At 36.8% G+C, this 20,348-nt stretch overlaps 1 protein-coding gene across 1 annotated transcript; it reads left to right on the forward strand.

The window, feature by feature from the left end:
- The first annotated feature begins 467 nt into the window (after positions 1 to 467).
- si:dkey-43p13.5 (homeobox protein aristaless-like 4) lies at positions 468 to 19,334 on the forward strand. Its single transcript, XM_067420338.1, has 4 exons — positions 468 to 482; positions 14,107 to 15,078; positions 16,852 to 17,009; positions 18,088 to 19,334. The coding sequence occupies exons 2-4, from the start codon at positions 14,853 to 14,855 to the stop codon at positions 18,511 to 18,513; spliced, it is 810 nt and encodes a 269-aa protein (XP_067276439.1). The 5' UTR covers positions 468 to 482; positions 14,107 to 14,852; the 3' UTR covers positions 18,514 to 19,334.
- The last annotated feature ends 1,014 nt before the right edge of the window (positions 19,335 to 20,348 follow it).

The raw sequence follows: 20,348 nt of genomic DNA on the forward strand, positions 1-20,348 counted from the left end.
GAAGGCTGTAAGCTTTTTCTTTTGCATGATTGCAAATGAGTTAGTCTGTGCTTTTTGGCCCCCCCTTCCTTCACATTTTATCCCTATCAGATCTCAGCTATGCTGTGAATGCTGTGATGGAAAGTCTATTTGCCATGAAAGTGCAAGTTGTTCTTGTCCAGTGTCACTGATTTCATCTGTATGGAGAAGAGAAGAGAGAACAGCTCACCGGCATACCGGTGAGAGGCGATCTCAGCCACGGCTAAATTAACCGTGGCGGTAATTGTTCAATCACACAGACCAAAGATCCCTGTCTGAAGAGTGCATGAGGGCAGCCTGTTCAGAGCCTTGCTGAGAGTGAGTGTGTGGGTGTCTGGTTACGCCGGGGTCTGAGGAAGCGGGTTATCTGTGTTTTGTCGAGGGCGATCGGTGGACATGCCCGCACTGGCGGCTGAAGGACTGACAGGCTCTCAGCGAGCGCGGCAAAGTCCGCCTGATGAAAGGTGCTTCTTCCTGTGTTCAGTTTCATGCTCTCTTCTCTGCTTTTAACATGTCATATAAGTGGAATTTGTGAATCTTCATCTCTTCTGGCATTTTCAACAAACGGTACAGTAAGGTGCCCCCCTCCACTACCCCCTTAAGAACAGTGCATTTACAGCTACTTATTGTTAACAGAAATGTTACAGGGTTTCTGATGGTCTTATAAAGTCTTAATTCACTCTTAGACAAGTTAGAGCAGAAGTTCTTAAATTCATAAAGTCATGGCATGTCGTGCATACACTGCATTAAAAAAAATCTTCTTCTGTATTTGTCTTGTTTTCCAAAACTAATATCTAAACATCTTGAAATCAATATGCTTCATAAAATATTTAATTGACTTGATATTCAAATGTTTTTGAGTTTTCAAATTGAGTGAATTTTTTTGCGGTGCGTTCAGAAGGTGCAGTAAAAGTAATTCTTGAATTTACCTTCACTAAAACCTGCAGAAACCTTGCTGTTAAAACAAAAGTGTAAATTAGTTAAGAAATTTGACTAATAAATGCTAAAATGCATAAAATCCAAAATAAGTACATTTATGCATCTTGATAATTTAATAATGATAGACAAAGTAAATTGAATTACAGTAAAATAGATATGTCTTATACAATATATACAATTGGCCTGTAATATTGTGAAATACTACAATTTAAAATCACTCTCTATTTTAGGCAAAGCAGCGTCATCCAGTCTTCAATGTCACATGATCCTTCAAAAAAAAAATCTAATATGATTTCTCATCAATGTTGAAAACATTTTTGTGATTTGTTTTTAGGATAATTTGATTAATAGAAACGTAACAAGAATCGCATTTATTAAAAATAGAAGTATTTTGTAACATCAGTGCCTTGACTTTTGAGGAGATCAAGGCATACTTCCTAAATAAAATTATTAATTTATTTTGTATTTATTTTTATTTTTTTAAAGTATACTGGCCTTAATCTTTTGAATGGTACTTTATATCATAGTCATGAAATTATAAAATAATAATTACAGGAAGTTATTATTAAATAGTTATTAAATTAAAATGATTAATTAAAAATCCCACGGATAACATTTAATTGGGCACCATCTGTCTTTTCTGAGGGCGGGGGGGGGGGGGGGGGTTCATCTTACCCCATGAGTCTCACTTTAAATTTACATGGTAATAAAAAAATGTGTTTGTTTGTTTAAAATGAAAAGTTAAATTAAATATAGTCCACAAGTCTTCCATTAACGATTTGACAAACCATAATTTGATCTGAAACCATCACATTCTACCTGGTAAAAGCTTATTTTAGGCACTTTTGTTTTTGATGTTTGCAAATTGCAAACCTTATTGAAAACAAATAAGTTGACAGTCAACATTATAATGGATACGCACATCCTTTCATTGACTTAAAATCGTTTTATTTTTACCTTAATCATACAAAGTGCCGTCTCTTTGATTTGTTGTGCCAAAGAAAATTGCTGCCATTCAGCTTAACCTTCACATTCAGTGATAATTTAGACAAGAAAACACCCTGCTGTCAGTTAATTGTCAGATCATTTGTTCAAATTTGTACTAAACTTTTGATAGCAGTGATTTGTGCCGAAAGGGTAGATGTCATAATTGTCTTTTCTAGTGTTATGACTACTTAAGGCTAATTTCCTTAGAGATGCTGTTGTCAATTTCCACCATCATTTGTCTTGTGTTGGATGTGCTTGATCAGTCTTAATTGCACCTGTAAGGTGTCACATAACACGGGTTCCTTTCAGAAGTGCTGGAGTTTCATCAGCTCAGATGCTTTAGCTGCCTGTGCTTTTGGTCAGATTCCCAGGCAGGTTCCCATAGGCTGGCTCGCGCTGGGGCGGAACGGAGATGAGTGACAGCATGGGTGGGGTGTGAGTGCAGAGTGAGTGTGATGAGCCACTGACACATCGATAACTACTAACCTTTTCATGAGGCATGCCCTTACTGCTCCGTAAAACAGCTGCACTGTCCTGTGTTGTGTTTTAACTTTTTTTTTGTGTACTTTTTGTCAGGTAAAGATGGTTCTGTGTGTCTGTAGTGGATCAACTTTAACCAATTAATGTGGTTCAGATAACACAATAGTTTGAGTTTCTGTTTAATCTGATAACTTTGAACTAATTCATTAAATTAACTCAAATATTGAAAGCAACCAGGTTACTTACTTTTATAAGTAAAATCAACAATCATGTTTTACAGTGCATGTTGAGAGAAACCATAAGGGAAGTCAAATTTAACTTTAGTTAGTGTGTAATGTTGCTGCTTGAGCATAAACAGTATCTGCAAAGTTACAGCGCTGAAAGTTCAATGCAAACCTAAGAGATATTGTCTTTTAAAGTTTATTGCCTACAAAAATGGCCGGTTTGGACTACAACATGCTTCTTCCTGGGTTGGTGACATCATAAACCCTTGCTAGTCACCGCAGATGTGACTTCTGTCCGTAATGGTACACAGCAAATTACTGAGGGATAAAAACCTGGTGTTGGGCATCTAGTGATAAAATCTGGTGTTAATTTACAAATATTATATGCTTTATCACTTGTTTAGTGTTAAAGCACAGTGTTTCCTTTGGGTGATAAAGCACAGTGTTTCCTTTGGGTGTTAACAATCAACATCTGCGCATGTGCAGAGCATTTTAAATTTCCCAGCTCATCCTTCGGTCTCTCCATCTTTATGGATTTCCCTGCACACACAACGGTTACAAGGACAAGGTATAGTATAGTATTATTATCTTATCAACTTGTGATTTATTAATGAGCTTGTATAATGAGTAGCCGATGTGGATGACTTAACTCTGTTAGCGTTTTTGTTTTGTTTTTTTACCTCAGTTTAAATTTAGCGCGCTTTTGATCCGCCATTCAGTTTAACATAACTGAATAACCCCCACTAACACACTAAATTCGTTAATGGATATGGAGATTGGAGATTTACGTAAGTGACTTAATTTCGTTGTATTAATTTTGTAATAATGTAGCAGCATTAACATTATGTGTCATTTTTAACTCACTGGACTTGGATAGTTATTTCTTCTCATTTGGCATAACGTTAAGTATCTTTAGGGCTTCCAACCTTTATAAGACCGTTTATATCTTTCACCCCGTAACTACGAGTTAATTCTGGTGTTTTGAAATGTCATTCAAATGAGAAAGCAGACGTTAATCGAATGAATTAATTGCTCTTATTTTTTTTTTTCTTGTGTGACGCCGGGGCTCGATCCCTGGCCGAGCACCCACGGATAGCACGGTCCATCATTGTCGGCGCTGCGCATACTGATCGGTCTGCAACATTTTGCGAGTGAAATGCTCTGTGTGTTCTAGCAATCTTCTCGTGGTACTTTGATAACATACGCCGACCATTCTGTACAGCGCTCCTAAATGTCGAAAACATCGTTGGACACGCTTTTCTTCATGAACTGCTTCAGTCATATAGAAACTCAAGATCAAGTACGAGTGTGCAATCTCGTGGAATGTATACGCCAAAACTCATTTTGGCGTGCATATGATACGCTGTTTTTTGCGTGCATATGATACGCAATTTATGGCGTATTATACATACGAACCCCCCACCCCACTACCCTAAACCTACCCAAGAGAGCGTGTCATATATACGCCATAAAGTGCGTATCATATGCACGCCGAAATGAGTTTTGGCGTATACATTCCACGACATTGCACACTCATACTATTTGACATTTTTCGTCTTATTTTGTATTAGTTGAGCAGACATGCATTAGTGCCCTTCCATGCGCGATTTTTTCTGTACAACTTAGTTCTAGCCTTTTCTAGTTGTAGTATTGTAAATCTGTAACAGTAGTGCTTATGTTTTGAATATAACATTTTCTTGCTATGTGTTGGTATAAAGATAACCTGAAGTAAAACACAAAGTGACCTGATTATTTTGAGTCTTTTAGTTTGCTTTCTGCTTTGGAGGATTTTTGTTTCATGGAATATTGTTTATTATTGCAGAAGGAAACCACTTAAGGCCACAATCTATGTATGCCCTTGGCATTATTACTCTACAAACCTAAACGATCCTGAAAGGAAGACAGGCTATGTAAGTATCTCTGCTTGTTGATTGAAGATGTTTGAAACTTTATATCTTAGATTTTTTTAATGTGTTTGTTTTAACCAAATGTGTCTCTTTAACAGGAACGATACTATGTGTTTGGATCATTTTGAGGAGCGCTATCAACGCCAAGATCGTGGGATCGATGAATTGGGAAAGCAAGAACTGACAAAATGTAAAAATGCGTACATTGAATGCAATGTAAGTCTCTTTGGATAAAATCATCTGCCAAATGTAAATGTATTAATTTATAAAGGAATAGTATTTTTTATCAGAATGAATTACAAACCAGACAGTTTTTTAACATTAAGGTTGATTTAATATATACAATGTTGAATTTTTGTATTTTCAATTAAAACATTACTTGAGGAATGTTTCTTTGTTTAATCTTGTTTGAAACTTAGTAGAGATTTATCATGGTAAGATGTTATAGCATTGGAGTATAACAAGAAATTGTTTTATTCAATTGTATGTGTGACTACAATGGCTTTACTGTAGCGAATCCCGGCGAAAGCAAGAACTGACAAAAATGTTTTTTTTTATTTATTAAAAATGGTATTGAATGCAGTGTAAGTCGCATTGGATAAAAGTGTCTGCCAAATACATAAATGTAATGGAATTGATATATTACAATTTCAATAAATATTCAAATAAATTTGTAGTCACTTTATTTTTTGGGGGGAAAAATAAAATAATATATATAAATTGTTTTAAATTTCATTCACAGTGCCATTTTAGTATTTAAGTATTTACATTAAATAAACATTAAATACACTGGGTGTGTGAGATTAATCACCATAAAGTGTTAAATGTACACTTATGAGTAATACATTTCTCAACACCTTGAGTGACTAAAAAGAAACACTAACACAGTGTTTGTATAACGAACACTTTCGTCAGTGTTGTTTTAACACTAGCAAAGACGGACCTGTATGTTCACCCGGAAAGTGATAATTTTAACACCCGTGGTGATAAATCTCCCAACATGTTTTTTGCTGTGTAAGGGGCATGGCGTGTCCAGACAACCTGTGCTTGGCACTTCAGCCAATAAAAAAACATGAAACTACATTTGGCCATCTAACCAATCTAAGAACATTGCGTTTTTCGGAGGGATGGGCTTCATAGAAGCAGGAAGCAAACGAGCCGTTCAAAGGACAGTGGAGACAGTGGTGTGGAATAAAGGTCAAATAGAAGAAAAATACAGCTTTAAAAAAGTATTAAGACATGTTATACTGGGCCACATAAACACAACCAAGCCTAGAAAAAAAACCCACTCCTTTAATTATTGCAGGTTTGCATAATATTCTATGTTAAATAACACAAATATACTTTATGAATGTAATCTCCCTTTAGTAACCAATGTTTTTGCTGCTGTTCTTTGATTATCAATTTCAACCATACTGATAGCAAAAATAATGAAGCAAAAATGTATGTTTTTGTTTTGTTTGTTTGTTTCGTTTTTTAACTTATGTCTAAAGTGTTGAACCTTCTTTTCCTGCTATTCTTCTGCAATCCAGAATGGCAGCACAGCTGAAAGGTTTGTTTGAGCTGCGCCCTCTACTGTGCAGGTGTGAATTAGTATTTCCTTCAGCTTGAGGCTAATTAATTTTACTCTTGTTTGTTTTTGAAATAAAAAAACCTATTACAGCACAAAATATTTGTTTGTCTGACAAACTAATCAGACAGGAGATTTAGTAAATTAAGTTTGGTGGAAATTAACTTTAAAAAAAAGTGTGTTAACGTCTTTCCTTTATTGAAACAACATACCTTCTGATGTTCATTAATGCTGTAATTAGTTGGAAGATATGATCGGTTCATGTTCCACTTCTCATGACACATTAAAGAGCCACAAAACATTATTTTTATTACAGTATTTGTTTATTTACAGAATTTTTTAAAATTTCATTTTCCCCGACACTGTTCAAGAAAACATAGATGCGGATAAGGAACCGTTATATTGTGTAGAGTGTAGAGCGCGAGGCTAGCAATGCCAAAGACATGGGTTTGATTCCCAGGGGATGCGCTGTGAACACTAAGAAGAAAATTGGTGTTTTCATGCAGTTTTTATTTATTTTTTTGTACTTTTTTTCTAAATAATTGCAAAGAAACCACACATAACAGATTAAATTAAATGTGAAAGACTGAAATAGCATTTTCTTATAAACCATAATCCACTGATCTAGATGTTTGTTTGTTTTTTGTGAAGATTGGGTACATTTTTAGCAGCATTGAAAAAGTAAAAATAATCTGTTAAAAAATAAATATTTTTCTACATTACAGCGTTCTGGAATATTTGGAGACACTAAGCTTGAATTCAAACCAACTTATAATAATAATTATAATTTTTATTTATTAATAATTATTATCAAATGTATTTTTTTTAAGGGTTTCATAAACTTGTTATGGGCAATATTTTTATTTATTTGATCAATATTGAATTTATATGGTCCAATGTTTACATGTAATGTCCGTTGTGATGCCTGACGTGTACCTGTGGATTTTTTTATTTTATTTTGTTTAGTTAATTTATTTTAATGTCAGTACCATTTATTGGTTACTGGCCATAACTTGAAACTAATTATTGCTATATTACATGAGACAATTTTGATATTCCCTGACCCTCACAATTTTTGTCCATATTTGGCCATAGATGCTGCAGTCACGAATTGCAATTGTTATTTCAATACATTGTTGCAAAGGGTAAAGATATAGTCTTAAATCCTTGCCATTAAACATGTTGATGCGTTACTCTCCAACAGTTTGGCAATATAAGTTGTATAATTTTGACCAGTATTGCCTTAAGAGCATCTGACCCAAATCTGATAAAGATCTAATATTCTGCATATAAGAGAGCCAACAAATACAATAGCAGTTTATGTCCCTTCTGTGCTCTGGTCTTTAAATATGCAAACTTTTAAACACCAGTACCGTTATATCTCTATCATGTAAACAAAAAAATGTGAATTTGTGAAAGCAGTGACGTCATGCGTAGCCCTATTATACGTACATAATTATGTCTATAGGCGCATACTGTTTCTTTACAAAGTACAGCGCCAACTGCTGGCCTGACATGAATAATACAGCGTTTTTAGTTGTTTTTGTGGAGGATCATTTAAACAGCGTTGTCGTCTGTATGCTGATGTTGTTGTGTCTTTTGGGGCAACTGTTAAAAAAAAAAATCCCAAACTTTTATTGTTGTTGCAAAACTCTTTTAACCATGATTAATTACCCTGGTCATTTTTGTAAGGGTAGCAAAATCTCCACAAGTACCAGCTGGTGACCACTAATAAATGTAAAGAGCCACACTGGAGCAGAGAGGAGTGAAGCACTGCTTATGTCTCACCTTTGGGAGGGACAGAGATGTGCCACTACCTGCCTGCGCACACCTGTCGGCTCTGTGTTCCTCAACAGCTCCTTCGCTTAGATCATCTCCTCTTCCTCCACGCATGAGTTGTGCCTGGCTAGCGTGGAAAAAATGTGGACTGGCTATCGCCTCCCTTTTCCCTTGCGCTTTGAAGTGTAAAGTGTGATTGCTTTTGGATCGTGGCCGCTCTCCTTGAAGGTTTTGACATGAAAAGCAGCCTGGGCACTCAGGTTTATTCCATTGCCAATGATCCAGGACTAAAGCAATCAGCTCACTGCCTGGGAGATTCAATTACCTAAGACATACAAAAGATGCCTAAAATATTTGTATTATATCACTTTTGTTGAGAATCACATGGTGATTTTTGTTGGGATATGTAAGATTAGGGTTTTTTTTTTTTTTTTTGGTTGACATTGGCTCGCCATGATAGCTAGACCATATGGCCATAATTCATGACTAAAGTAGCCATTGACAAGTATGTTTAATAAAAAGAAATGGAGGGAATGACAATCTGTTGTAACTTTAGTGACAAATAATGGATTCGTTTTCACTTTGGGTTTTTAGGAGTATACAACAACAGTTTGTCTCTGTAAAGGAAGGCATTTTCCCATGACTTAAGGACAGTCATCCATCATGTTTAGTGTTTCAGGTGTTGTGTATTCTTAAGTGTCACTCTGATGAGTATTAATGTTATTATGCATTGTTCCAAGAACCTGTGCTGGCATATCCTCAGGAGAATTTGATCGCTTCAAAGCCGATGAGGCTGTGGATGGATATAAGTCAGAAATAATATTTTTGTTCACCATGACTGCATTTATTTGATTCAAAAATAGTCATTATTTGAATTGTTACAATTTAAAATAACTATTTTATTCATATGAAGTCAAAGCTGAATATTACTCCAGTCTGAGAACCCTTGTGAATGATAATGAATTGTGTTTCTGTTATAGTTTATTATGAGCAGATAGTTTAAAGAATGGCATTTATAGATTTTTTTTTTTTTTTTTTTTTAAGCATTTATGGGTTTATTTTCTTCATGAATTTTTAACAGTATAGAGATAGTACATATATTATTATTTATTTGTTCTGAACCTGTAGGTTCAACTCTTTGGGGAATACTTTCCACAAGGTTTAGGAGTGTGTTTATGGGAAGTTTTAACCATTCTTCTAGAAGCGCATGTGTGAGGTCAGGGACTGATGTTGGGCGAGAAGGCCTGGCTCACAGTCTCCACTGTAATTTATCCCAAAGGTGTTTTATTGGGTTGAGGTCAGGACTTTATTGTGCAGGCCAGTCAAGTTCCTCCACACTAAACTCGCTCATCCATGTCTTTATGGACCTTGCTTTGTGCACTGGTGTGCAGTCATGTTGGAACAGGACGGGGGCCCAAACTGTTCCCACAAAGTTGGGAGCATGTAGTTTTCCAAAATGTCTTGATATACTGAAGCATTAAGAGTTCTTCACTGGCACCAAGCCCAACCCCTGAAAAACTAACTCCACACCATAACCCCCCCCCCCCCCCCCCCCCCCCTCCACCAAACTTTACAAATGGCACAATGCAGCAGGCAAGTTATGTTCTCCTGCAACCACCAAACCCAAACTAGTCCATTAGATTGCATGACAGAGAAATGTGATTGGTCACTCTAGAGAACATGGCTCCACTGCTCTAGAGTCCAGTGGCGGTGTCCTTTACACCACATGACGCTTTGCATTGCACTTGGTGATGTAAGGCTTGGATGGAGCTACTTGGCCATAGAAAGCCCTTCCATGAAGCTTGCTATGCACTGTTCTTGAGCTAATCTGAAAATTTGGAAGGCTGACCTGGCTGACGATTGGACTTGCACAGGTGTTAACCATATCACAGTACCACGCTTGAATTCACCGAGCTCCTGAGAGCGACCCATTCTTTCACAAATGTTTGTAGAAGCGTCTGCATGCCTAGGTGCTTGATTTTATAAATCTGTGGCCATGGAAGTGATTGGAACACCTGAATTCAATGATTTGGAGGAACGTCCCAGTACTTTTGACAATGCAGTGTATATGTTTATGTAACAGTTCTTCTAACCCTAATTAATGTAGTGTGTGGCTTTTCATTTCTTAAACAACCATTTAGGAAGACAAATCATGGCCATATTCCAGGATGACAATGTCTAGATTCATCAGGCTCAAACTGATTGAATGGTTGGGAGGGAGCATGAAGAATAATTTTTACACATTAATTTGCATACCTTAAATACATCAAAAGTCTTTGGGATGTGCTGGTGTAGACTTTACAGAGTGCTTGACCCTTGCAGTGTAAATACAAAATATTGACCCAAAAACAACGCACCTCTTGATAGCAATATTTATTTCCATTAAGAGATACATACATTTTTGGTCAAGATATCACACTCCATCAATTAGGGTTAGACGAACTGTTAATAGAAATATAATCACTGCAATAATGATCTAAAAGACTCTTAAGCATTTGCCTGTTTAAATCCCTTTTTTGTTTTTACATGAACAAATCTGCCACATGGTACTCAACGTTAAGTCTATAGGTCCTGATGCAAAACTATTTGAGAAATGTTTATATTCACTTTTGGTATAGGATTCAGATATGGCTATTTTTTTATGGGTTATTCTTTAGGAAGTTACCTTTCTCTTTGAGATTGAGAAGTTTTTCCTACATTCAACAGCCACATATTAATGCAAGAATAATTTCCAGTTGCTGTAGAAGCAATTAACTCTTCTAAATTATAATTCGGCATTAGAAATGTATCAATCAAGAGAATGTATGCCAAATTAAGGAACATTTGAAATGGGAAGCAACATCTTGAATTAAGCCTATCAAATAGTATTCTCTGTTTATTGTTTGATGATGTTTAATGATGTTGGACGACCCAATCAGGCAGTCTATTTCCCATCTAATATTTCAGTGATTTGCTTTAATTATGATTCTGCATTAAAACAACTGACTTTAGTGACTTCACCCCTCAATGGAATTTTCACTCTTGTCTTGATTTAAAGAAAATCTCCTCATATGTCTTCTGTAAAGCCCAGAAGCACTTTGTGCCATTGTTGATGCTGTGAGTTGTCGTTAAGCCCCTGTGTATTCAAATGACGGCGCACAGTCTCGGACAAGTGTGAGTCTAAAAGATCAATACAGGCCCACAAGATCTACGGCCATTGTTGCCCTAATGCATCCTTCAATTAACTTGGCTCTGAAATCTCTTTGCTCCTTTTTTTTGGTTTCACATACAATTTTAGTTAGGCCTGGTGGTTACAAATCTGGACTGACAACTTGAAAGTTGTATAGGTTCAAAGCCTGCAAAGAGTGATTTCTAAGCTTTCACAATTGCGCCTCTTAGGAATGTAACCCTCCCCCCACTGCGCTTCAGATAAAAGTGTCATTTCTATATATCCAGATGTATTTGAACCCTGCCAGATTGTTGTTGGAAATAATAATTACCATTCTGAAAGAATGAGAAATGCAGGTAGGTAGATCTCTCAGTGTTTTGACAGCTGCATGAAAAGTTTTTGTCCTTCAGTGCTGTTGTGGCCTTAAAGTCAGTGACTCACTCAACCAAGATCGGCCCAGCTGTGTACCGTGGATGTCTGGATCTGATCAAAGTTAGCGCAGGATTAGCGGTTAGCACTGATGCTGGTGACAGCTCTTGAATCTCTCCGCAGTTTGATCTGATTAGCGGATAGAGGGTGGATAAAGATGATTGTGAGGTGAAATGTTCCTGTGAATTAATTCACACACCTGTGTTTTGTTCTCGGAGAGATCATGACAACTCTTCGCATATCCATCAGCAACAGCGATGCAGATGTTCGGAGTGTTATGCTGTCTGCTTTCAGTATAAATGTCTGCAACAGGAAGAGTTTCTGTTATTCCAAGTTATCAGTCATCTACTAGCCTTTTTTTAATCATTATTGTGTTGCGAGTTGTTTCTGTGTGAGTTCACCTATATGTGACACTTCTGAATTCATTTACTTACCGACCGTTGTGTTGTTCTGAATCCATGTGACTACTTCTATAGAATATTACAATAATGTATTGATTATTATGGAAATCTGGTCAGTTTTTAAGATTCAAGAAGACAGCAGGGAACTATCACGAAGTCCGATGACCATATTTGAGTCTTCTGAAATCATGTGATTGGATTGTTAAACCTGTTATGAACAGATTGCATTTTTAGTTGCGTAGTAACCTGTTAACTAATACAACTAGATCATTAACTGTTTCCATCACCCAGTTTTTATGCACATTTTGAAGTATCGCATCAGAAACGAGGCAAATTTCAGGGGGAAAATCATATATCATATCATGCAAAAAAGTTTTTACGCTCACTTGAGGTGGTTTTTGACTTGAATAATGGTAGACTGAAACGCTTTTGCAGAATAAATTCTAGCATAGCGAACATTAAACCCCTGTGACTAGTTTCCACTGATGGTGTTTTATTTAATGTTGGTAACTAGGTTATCAATACCACCTTCATCAGCTCGATCAACTTGATTGGAAACGCACCTAATTTGCATTTGTGAACTTTAAAAAGATTCAAATTCCGAAATCCATTCCATTCGATAACTTGAAGCTGCAATATACTACTTAACATTTGCACAAAGTTAACAATCTGAAAGAATCTACACTAGTTGCTGAAAGTCAGTCTGCAGATTTTGGGCAGGCGTTGTGTATGATCTGCACTATGTAAATTTTCCGTAGTTTGATGATGCCAAGTTTGAGCTCTGAATCTTGGGACATGCGGTCTTCATCTCACAGCCGGTGGAAAAGAATCGGGCAAGGACTCGTGCAGAAAGCATGTTCATGGATACGGTTATTAACCTTACTGTAGTATGAAGCAGAGCAGGACAGAGTTTTGAGGGAGCTGAGCAAGGCCGCTGGAGCACACGGCTCGTTAGCAACGGGACTTTTATTATGACGGGACAGTCGTCAGCGCCATTTCCGCTCTTTCGGTCATGAGTATGAGGTGTGCTGCTCTGATCATCATATTACATACATTTAAGTGTGTTTCAAATGATGTTATGACGTTACTCTGTGGATTCAGCGACTCAGTGGCTGCTGTGACACTAAGAGTAAAGTGTTTCTACCAAATAAAACCGGAAACCGAAGGTAACGCAGATATGATGCAATTGACATGCGACTCCCTCAGACATTGGTTAAAATAGCAATTTTCTCACAGTTTACAAATAAGATATTTTACTCCAAAAATGTATGATTTATAATATGATTTTAAAATCAGATTTTAAAAGTATTCCAGCCTTTGAATCATTCATACTCCTTTTGTGAATTGGATCACCAATTAATTGGGTAGCTCCTGATTCATTCATGACATCACCACTTCTCTCATGAACTCTTGAGTCATATAAACCACTTTCCTGAAGATTTTTTTAGTCCGTTTTGGAACTTGACACCCTTAATTCTCATCAAATGTCATTGTATGGAAAAGAGGATCTTCTTCAGAAATGCACCTTCTTTTGTGTTCATGCTGTCAAATACATGAGGGCGAGTAAATGATGATGGTGATCTATTCATTTAACAATTGTCTATTATATACATGAAAAGTGATAATGGTATAAAATGCATGGTATAATTCTCACCAAGGATTTCCTTAAGCTGTTTGACGTACTGGAGTGAATAGTGTGGCATTCCTCTTTAAGTACAATTTGGTCTTAGTTGGGAAAGTGATCTGTTTTCAAAGACCAGAGATTCATGACCCAAAACCATTGTTAGTGAACTCTGTCCTTAGCTCAGGACGGAACAATACAGCTTGTTTAGACAGGTGATCTTATTCCTAATGTGAAGAAAGCTTTGAGTGAGATAACAGGCTTAGACGTCTTTGGGAACAAAGGCGTTGGGTTTTAATCTGACAGCAGAATTCCCAGTTGATGCCACACATTCTCCATTTCAGAGGGAAAAACGCTTTCGCCAAAGACAAGCATGTTGATTATAAAAACTCATCAAAGCCTTTCCTGAAGGATTTTTTCATTTAGTCATGTTGTATCACAAATGAATGTCATACAAACAACCAAATGCTGCAAATGGGCTTGTAAATGAATGTCAATTATGTGGGCCAATTAGTGTGATGTGTTTACTGTGTAAACAGAGGCTGTTTGTTTGCGCTCTGCAGATTTCAACTAAAGCTCTGTTTGTATTGGGTTTTCTTACAGAACGTTTCTCAGCTGTGAACCTTCTGATTCTCCCTCAATGATTTAATATCCATCTGTTAGATCTAAACCTTGTACATGATTGCACAGACAGCAAAGCTAGAGCGACAAACGGGCCTTGCTGGAGGTTGTACGTGTCTTTGAAAGCATTTGTAGCTCATGAGCTGCGCTTTCCCCCCATTTTCTCACCACACTCCAATTCCAAATGTCTGCTTTGTCATATTAATAAGCAAACACAGAAGCTGAAGGGTGCCCGAACTTGTCTATGGAATACTTCAGAATGACAGGCCTTTCCATATACTCCTCCCCAAATGGAACTGGGGGATATTAGTCATTTACTCCTTCAGCTTAGCCGAGGTGTGGATTTGGAGGCATTAGGTGTCACCGTGGATGTCTCCTGAAGAGTGATGCTGAAGAAACCTCTCTTAAATGAAGCATGGAATCAATGGTCACCTACGATTGGGTGCTTTTCTTCAAACCCGGCCCCATTTTACTAGGATTAGTAGTCATAGGTGAGTCATATGACTCAGAGAGGGAGAGAGAGAGAGAGGGTGGAACTCGCACCTGATTCAGGTGAGAAAAGTAGCCTTGACTCTGGAGCTATGAAGGTCTTCTAAGAAGTTCTCTTCCAACTGGATCTTTGGTTTGTTCTTCTGTAACCCTTCAACGTCTAATCATCGTGTAGATACATTAGACTGTCTATTTCTGGAATTCTCTCTGGAACATAAGGACTTTGATGAACTTGGGCCATGTTTGGCACTGGGCATTTGGTGTCTCCTCTGTCTTCAGCAGTCTTCCATTCTTCGGCTGCACACTTCTTCCCAGCGTTCCCCAGTAGGTTGAGCTCGCCACAGATCCTCATCCCTGGGCCTCTGCTCAGCTACGAGCTCCTGCGCAGTTACCTGCATCCTGAGCCCTGCAAACAGGCTCTGCTATTGGCCGCCCAATCCGCAGGACACCATGCTGAGAATATCGGTGAGCTCAATGCAACCTAGGGGTTATTTATGTTGTAACATTTAATATGACCATATGTGTGTATGTATATGTGTGTGTATATACGTTATCTTTTGGTTTATATATGTGTGTGTGTGTGTGTGTGTGTGTGTGTGTGTGTGTGTGTGTGTGTGTGTGTGTGTGTGTGTGTGTGTGTGTGTGTGTGTGTGTGTGTGTGTGTGTGTGTGTGTGTGTGTGTGTTTGTGTAATATTATTAATCTATATTTATTATAATCTTAATACTTACTACAGTCAAAAAAAAATGATATGTTGGATTTACTTTTTTTTTTTATGTCAACAGGTTTAATTGACATTGAATTAACTTGACGTAAAAAATTAAGTTTACCGAAATAAACAATGCCATTTAGTTAAATCAGGTAAACATTCTTAATTTTGTCATTTTCTCAGGGTAAAAGTTTAATTACCCTGAAATGGATATAGAATATAGTAATCCAATTTAATTGATTATTTTTATTTAGTAAAATGCTATTTTTTTTACAACATTTACAAAACCTTTCATGTTACAAGATTATATTGACTAGATGGTTTTGTTACATCCATGGCATGCCCAAAGTAGTTGTTTTTTATTATTAAAACAACTTTAATTGTTATTAGCAGATCCTTAGCTCAAGCATATGCTCTTCCACTTCACTACAATGGTAATGTCCAAAAATGCTAACAATAACACACACTTTTAAATACCAACATAACAAAACATTAAACATTAAAAATTCTCTCCATTTTCTTATCTTGTTAGAAATGCATAAAATAGCAGTTTATTTAAACATTTACTCTCCAAATTCAGCCCCTTTGCAAAGCATGATGGGAAGTGAAAGTCCAGTTTGATTGGGTTACTTGACTGAATCATGTTATTTCAAAATAAAAACATATAATGGTGTTAAATCAAGATGAATTGCTTAAATGAAGTGAACAGCATAAGTTCATTTTTTGGAGTGTACATTCCATCTTTCAATATCGCAAAATAAACCTTGATTAAAGGATCTTGTATCACCTTGAAGTGGATTGGTTTGTGATAATGACTGTCCTACTTTATCCCACTTGCTACAAGATAAATATATGTACATGAAATATATCATTTGCGCTGAAATCACTTTATTATGTGAGAGGAAACAGGCCACATAGTGATATAAGAGGCATTTGGGAAACTGATTGCCTACAACAGCAACCAATTATAAAGTTTAACAAATATTTGACCACAGCACAGTAACTGACTAATCAGAATCAAGTATACTTGATTCTGATTAGTCAGTTACTGTGCTGTGGTCAAATATTTGTCTATTCTAGAGAGCTGTGTTATAAAATATATAAATAATATACGTGTAATAAAATATGTAAATAAAACCTTTGAGGTAATATTGCTCTCTTATATAATGTGTTGTGTGGATGAAAGATTGGCATCAGAAGATGCCTCTGTCAGCTAGTGTAAAATCTAGTGTAGTGTACAACTGTAAGTTGTAAGCTGATTTGCTCTTAAAAATACGTATGTGTAGCTTTTACTAGGAGAGGCCATTTGTGAATCATATTGTCTCATAATTGTCCATCCTCATTTTACAGTATTTAATAGGATTCAAAATGTTTACAAAGGATTGGCTAACAGCTCGTAACTAACAATCAATTATCCGGCTCTACTGAAGAGGGCTTAATGAACGCTGCGCTAATTATCCAATCTAGAGCCATTAGTTCCTTGTCAGCCTCTGGCAATTGTCTAATTGGTGGCTGCGATGTGGCTTCCAGATGAACCCCGGCCAGTGAAGCAGCGGCGAGCTCGGGCCAACTACAGCAGCTGGCAGCTGGAAGAGCTGGAGAAGGCCTTCGAGAGCACCCACTACCCAGACGTCTTCATGAGAGAAGCCCTGGCCCTCAGACTGGACCTGATTGAAGCCAGAGTGCAGGTCGCTCACGTTCTGCTCAATTTGACTGCTGTGATACACAGAACAACATGAATGTTAGCTAAATATCTCTCTGAGCCACTGCTAAGGTTTTTAATTGTAAATTCTATAGCCTATCTTTTGGTTTTAATTTCACAAAAATATAAGCATGCATTGTTTTTCTTCAAAGAGCTTAGTTTCTCTCTCATAATTTTCAGTGAGGGGATGCTAAAATATACATAACATTATAGAAATTATAGTGTGTGTGTGTATGTATATATGTGTATGTAGTATAGTATTAGTATATAATATAACGTAATATATATATATATATATATATATATATATATATATATATATATATATATTTTTTTTTTTATAATAAATTTTTTTTTGCAATTTTTATATTTTGTATGACTTTTCTGTCTAAACTCAAATCTTCTGTAAGACTGGCAAAATATTAGTTTTGACTAATACTTCTAAAAACGTATAAAGCATATCTACCTGAGAAAAATCTACCTGAGTCAGTTTTATATTATTTTCTTTAAAATATTCTTAAAATAAGAAAATAATCTTCTAGAGATGGCAAAACTGGAAGAAATTGTTCCCTCATGATTTTCTTAATGAGTATTTTTTAATATTTTCTACTTGGAAATCTACTTGATTAAATAATTGATACAAATAATTCTTAATGAGTTTTGACTAAAAATTATAATATAATATATATATTTAATATATTCTTATGAGTTATTATTGTCTTGACAGTTATACATGACATCTGTGACTATTTTTTCTTCTCTCTAAATATTCTTAAAATAAGACAAATCAACTTAAGAAGCAAAACTGGAAATAGAAAAAAAAAATCTAATGCTAAAAGAAAAGGTCAAGATTAAGTTTCTTTGAGTGGAATTATTTTGAGTTATTTTTCTTTTTTACTTGAAAACTTTTTACTTGAAAAAATATATATTTTTAATATTAATTAAACTAAATAAAATATGAATATATTGTGAATATTTGCTTAACTTAAACTTACTCATATACTCTAATAGAATAATAAAAAAAAATAAAACAGAAAACATTTTTTTTTCTATTGTTCCTCTAGGTGTGGTTCCAAAACCGAAGGGCTAAAATGCGCAGACAGATAAAGCTTCAAAGCCAGGCAGGGGAGCAGTGCGGCCGGCATGACAGTGACGACAGACAGATTGAGTCGTCCAGCAGAAACACGGCTCCAGAGGTCCACAGCAGCAACAGCCCTTGCTGGGACGGGAAACAGGACAGAGGAAGCCCCACTTGGCCCAAACCCCCCTCATCAGTTATTCACAGCCCAGTGAGTGACGTGCTTCAGCGGACGAGAGATCAGGACGGGTCAGAGGTGCCCAGTGCGGAGGACTTCCGCTGCTGTAGCATTGCCAAACTGAGGGCGAAGGCCAGGGACTATGAAGCAGAGATCCACAGCACTGTGGCCAAGGCCAGCAGAGAGAGACAGCTGAAGACGCAGGTATCTGCCACAGTCCTGGACAGAGACTGAAGTGGATGTGGCCGTCGTCCATTACCTCACTATCACACAGGGCACATTACAAATCCTATTCAGTTCGTTATTTATTATTATGCACAATTACACACGCAATGAGGTTAAACAATGTGGCTGAGAAAAGCAAGCAGAAATGCCATCACTATATTTTTTCGCTTCTCAGATTGTCACGGATGTCATGTATTAACTGTGAAGACAACTCTCTCGTTATTATTGTCGAGAGTTATAATAAAACTAATTCTCGTTTGATTTTAATTTGGTTTGGTTTGGTTAGTGTTGCAAATATTTTGTAAAAGTATGTTTTACTTTTGTGACTATACAGGCAAATGTGAGGTTGCATTATATCTTTTCTCAGAATTATTCATTTTTAGGTTGTTTTTTTTTATTTAGTATTTTTATTTGTAGTATTTTGAATGCTCTTACAACAATACATATGCAGCTTTTTGAGGTTGTTTGCGTCGCTTTATACCTGCAATGAACGCTTCCAAAGGTAACATTCTCAAATGTTGTTGGACTGACAGTGAATAATAGCAGCTATAAGAGGAAACTGTTGGTGATCTCATCGATGGCCAGCTCTTCTATCAGCTATCCTGTTACCCTGTGTGGAGAAACAGGATGTCTGCAAGCTGCCACAAGCCCTCCATATACACAATGGGGATGGCTGAAAAATGTCTTTCTAGCAAATGCTTTTTAAAGACTGCAACACACCTTTTAATGTATGAAACAACAAAATATCCCAAGGCACTCACATGGTCAAGTGTAAAAAGGCCTTTAATAAATTGGGGCTGAATCATTAGGCCTTCAGGATACACTGTTTTGTGTATTTTGTCCACAATGCTGATTGTGCTCATATAATTATTGCGTGATTTTAGACAATTTCATGCTCGGCATTGACATACTTTTTAAGAAAATGTATCTATAACCCTTGGAAATGTTTGTTCAGAGCTGCGACCCTTGAGAACAATATAACTTCTGAACTGCAGGACCCCGGTGGTATATTTGAAAATGTGGACACAGCACCTGTTCCATGTCAAATGAATTTAAAGGGCCTCAATAAGGGAATTTCCTGTGGGATCAGCAGAATCGCAAAGTCAGCTTCATGCTGTGTTTGTGCAACCAAAGCTCTTGTTGAAGAGCCAGAAATTGCATTTGTCTTCAGGTCATTGGTTCTCGAAACCAGTGTGGAGTAAGAGTGCCCTCCTCTGGGCAACAAGGTCCTCTCGAGTTTAAGGGCATCTTGTCTGAGTTTAAGCAGGTCTGTCTGATCGATAGGAATATCACGCATGTGAAATCTGGGAGAGGATTTATAATGTAGCTGTTAGCTCAGATTGTCGCGGCTTCATCATACTCAGGTTTCTGTTAAGCTATAAATAAGCCCATTGATTCTGCGCCCATCCACAACTTGAGATGCTCACCTAAGTCAAACTTAAAACCATCAGAGGAGGTGGATCATCTGAAATTACACTGAAAACAATCTCTTTCTCTCTGCCTTAGGACAGCTGAATGGTGCTTGTATTTCTGTCCACACAAGGATTACATACATCCAGGACATCAGCATGAAGACTGATAGATTTTTTTTTTCAAGTTTTATTATTCTTAAAGTAAAACCATCTCTCTTCATCACAAGGAGCTGAATGTGGGAGTGTAGGTTTTGAATTTTGGTTTGTTTTTCAGGGTTTATATTCGCCTATGCAAATGAGATGAACAGTCTGGCCTTGTTAAGGGACCATTATACACATTCATATTCATGCTCTAATAATCTGAACTGATTTATGCTGATGTTTGTAAACATCTTCTGCAGCCCCCTGTGGTTTATCATATGCATTCCCCAT

This window comes from Pseudorasbora parva, chromosome 2, assembly GCF_024679245.1.
Source record: "Pseudorasbora parva isolate DD20220531a chromosome 2, ASM2467924v1, whole genome shotgun sequence".
NCBI classification, from domain to species: Eukaryota; Metazoa; Chordata; class Actinopteri; order Cypriniformes; family Gobionidae; genus Pseudorasbora; species Pseudorasbora parva.